We start from the raw sequence: 3462 nt of genomic DNA, 5'->3' as shown, positions 1-3462 counted from the left end.
AGCCCAGGTCCAGCAGCGAGTAGGGGCTGCCGGCGGCCGCCGCCGCGGCGGCGGCGGCGGCGGCGGAGTGCGGGAAGAAGACGCGGGCGGCGGCGGCGGCGGCGGCGGCGGCCGCCTTCTCCGGGTTGGCCAGCAGCGCCTCGTGGCCGTGCAGCGCGCCGGCCTTGAGCGCCGCGGGGTGCGCGCCCAGCGGGTGCGCGTGGTGCGGGTGCTCGGCCGCGTCCGCCAGGCCGTAGGGCACGACGGGGAAGGCGAACTTGTCCTTCTTGAGCAGCGTCTTGGGCTTGCGCCGCGGGCGGTACTTGTAGTCGGGGTGCTCCTTCATGTGCATGGCGCGCAGGCGCTTGGCCTCGTCGATGAAGGGGCGCTTCTCGGCCTCGCTCAGCAGCTTCCACTCGGCGCCCAGGCGCTTGGAGATCTCCGAGTTGTGCATCTTGGGGTTCTCCTGGGCCATCTTGCGCCGCTGCGCGCGCGACCACACCATGAAGGCGTTCATGGGCCGCTTGACGTGGTCCGCCGGCTTGGCCATGCCCGCGGCGGCGGCGGCGGCGGCGGCGGCGGCAGCGCCCAGCCCGTCGCTGCGAGCCACCCGCAGGAAATCAATGGTGGCTGCTCCGCGCAGGACGGCCGCTGCGCCCAAATCCGGGGGTGCCTGCCCCCGCGCCGAGCCCCGCCGCCCGCGCCCCGGGCCCGTCTCGCTCGCGGCCGCGGCGACGGGGAAGCGGCGCCGCCGTCGGTCGTCCCGGAGGGTCCTCTTCCTCCGCTCCCGCCGGCCGGCTCGTCCGCTCCGCAGCTCCCGGAAGCGCGGGGCAAGCTAAGCAGGCAGCCCAGGTCCGAGTCGCCGCTCCTCAACGCTCCGCGGGAAGGGGGGCATTTGACAGCCGGGGGGCGGGCAGCACTGAGCCCCACACGGCCGCCAGCAGCAGCGTCGTCGGAAGCCGAGCAGGTTAATCCCGACCGAGCGACCCAAAAGAGTTGGCGTGCGACGGGGCGGCGAAGAGCCCGTCCGGCTGTCAGGGAGCGCGGACCCCCTTTCCGGCTCTCTGGAAACTTTCCTCTTTTCTACCTGGAGACGGAGCGAAGCGCCTCCTCGGCTCCCATCCTCGCCCGCGCAGCTATCGCAGGAGCAGGTCGAAGAACGGCGCTCCCGCCGCCCCCTCTGGAGACCAGTCCGGGCGCCCTGCAGTCACGACCGTCTCAGGCGGCACGCCGGCCGGCTGCGCTCGGCTTGAGCCGGAATCCGGCGCCGGGCGCGTCCTCCCGGGCGGCTCGCCCCGCCGCGTCTGCTGCTCGCCCCGCCGCAGCCTCCGCAGCAAACTTGCAGCAAGTTTCTCCGCGACTCCCGGGCTGCGCCTCCCGCTGCTCCCCCCGCCCCTGCGGGCTGGCGTCTGGGGCCGGGAGGCGGCTGAGGGGAGGGAGCAGGGCGCGAGCGAGCGGCGCGGGACGAGCCGGCCGGAGCGGGACGCGGAGCAAGCCGGCGCGCTCCGCTGGCAGGCATAGAATCCCGCCGCCGCTGCGGGTGCGCCGCCGCTGGGCTCTGCGCGCCGCCCGCCCGCTCGCTCGCTCGCTGTGTGGAGAGGCAGCGCCGCGCGCTCCCCGCCCCAGCCTCGCCTATATGGTGCATGGCCCGCGCGTGTGTCTGGGGACGTGGGGAGCGGAAGGCGGGGAGTCAGGCTGGCGAGGGGGCGGGGCCGCCGCGCCCGCTGGCTCCGCCCCGCGCCCGCCCTCGGCCCATTGATTAAAGCCCGCGCATTTCCGCCTCCCATTCACTCCGCCGCGGCAGAGAGGGGCGGAGACTGGGCCCCGCCGCCCGCGCAGGGGGGCGCGTGCGCGGGGGCGCCTGGCCCCGCTGCGGAGAGCCAGCCTGAGCGCCCCCTCTCTCGGCTGCGCACCGGGAGGGAGGGAGGGAGCGGGTCCCCAAAACTGTGGCTGGTCTCGTCCCGTGCCCGAGCGCGCGCGCGCGCAGTAACTCCCGCTGAGCGGTGCATTAAAAAGGCGAGCCTCCCTCGCCTCCCGCCGCGCTCACGGTATCCCCGGTTGCTCCGCTTGGTTGCTCTCCCTCCCGCGCGTAATCTGGGGCAACCCGCGGTCAGTCCCAAGGCGGACCCGCAGCTAGCCAGCCAGCCGTCGTACGCTGGCGCGGGGCTTCTCTGAAAGGACTTTTTCTCGTCTCCCACCTCAGCCCCTGACACTTTACGGCTGCGTGGCTCTGGAAAGACATTTCCTTGGACAGCCCGAGGGGCGCGGGGGCGGGAGCGCCGGCCTGGGACCCGGGAGATCCGGGCTCTAGTCCCCTCTCGGATCGCTGGGGCCTTGGCCCAGTTGCTGTCCCCGCGCCCAGTGCACCTCAAAGGACAAAATGGAGTGGAGGAGGAATGTGATCCGCCTTGGGTTCCTCGCAGGAAGAAGAAAGGCGGAACACAAATGTAACTGAGTGGCGATAATCTCAGGTGGGAGGCGGCGCTACGCGGCGGGAAAGTCAACCCGGATAGATCCTAAGCCAAGCTTTCCACCGTGGGAATGGGAAACGAGGTCACCCGCGCAGACATCTCCCCGCCCCCCGCAATTAAGCCCAGAAATCTTCGCTAGCGGCGCACGAAGGAGGCAGGCGAGACGTGATTCCCAAACTGACCGCCCAGGAGGGGCGCGCCCCCCCGCCGATGTTGCTTCGACGGTCGCCGGCGTGGAGAGGACCGGGCCGGCGTGGCGGCTGCCGATCAGCCCGCTGCTTTCTCCGAGCCTCGCTCCGCAATCGCCCGACCTGCTTGTCGCTCCCGCGCAGGCCTGCCTGCCTGCCTGCCTGCCTGTCTGTCTGTCTGTCTGTCTGTCTGTCTGTCTGTCTGCCAAGAGAAGCTCGCTCGCCTCGTCTGGATGTCGTCGTCGGGCTTGGTTCTGGCTTTCCTTCGCGGTATGTGGAAGTCGCCGGCGGAGCGCAGACGCTTAACTCTTTCCCTCGCGAAGGGAGCGGGGCGAGGCGAGGCGAGGCGAGGCAGATCGCGGGCCGAGGGGCGGGCGAGGCTCCGTTTCCCTTGGCCCCACACTCGGGGAAATACGGCCCGACGGGGGACGTGGCGGGGCGCGCGGGGGAGCGAGCCGGCCTCCGGGTCCCATTCGCAGGGCTCTCTTCGGGAGGCGCGCGGAAAGCGGCTGGGGAACCGTGGAGAAGCGGAGCCTTGGACCCACCCGCCAGCGCCCAGCGCCCAGATTAAATGAAATCCGGATATACATTTTAAGCGAACATCCGTTCCGCTGCCCTGGCGCCCTCCGGAGAACTCCCTCCATCGGACCACGCCGAGTTTGCACGGGAGGAGAAGGGACACCGACGCGCTTTCTCTCCGGGCGTCACGGGTTCTAGAGCAGGGCACTTCAGAGGAAGCGCGGGCTTCCCCAGCCGCGGTGGCCCCCCAACTCCGCGCCCCCCCGCCCTTCCACACCGCTTTCCTCGGGGTCCCCCTGCAAGGA

At 71.6% G+C, this 3462-nt stretch overlaps 1 protein-coding gene across 1 annotated transcript in view; it reads right to left on the bottom strand.

Annotated features, from left to right (window-relative positions):
• Window positions 1-529, bottom strand: part of SOX21 (SRY-box transcription factor 21) — an 842-nt gene extending 313 nt beyond the window's left edge. Inside the window, 1 exon segment of the mRNA XM_044437827.1 lies at window positions 2-529. Within this exon segment, the coding sequence (XP_044293762.1) occupies window positions 2-529 (528 nt within the window).
• Window positions 530-3462: the final 2933 nt, after the last annotated feature.

Source organism: Varanus komodoensis, unplaced genomic scaffold (genome assembly GCF_004798865.1).
Source record: "Varanus komodoensis strain SLA01 unplaced genomic scaffold, ASM479886v1 scaffold31, whole genome shotgun sequence".
NCBI classification, from domain to species: domain Eukaryota; kingdom Metazoa; phylum Chordata; class Lepidosauria; order Squamata; family Varanidae; genus Varanus; species Varanus komodoensis.
Note: the sequence above shows the minus strand (reverse complement) of the source record. Positions and strands in the feature narration are given on the sequence as shown.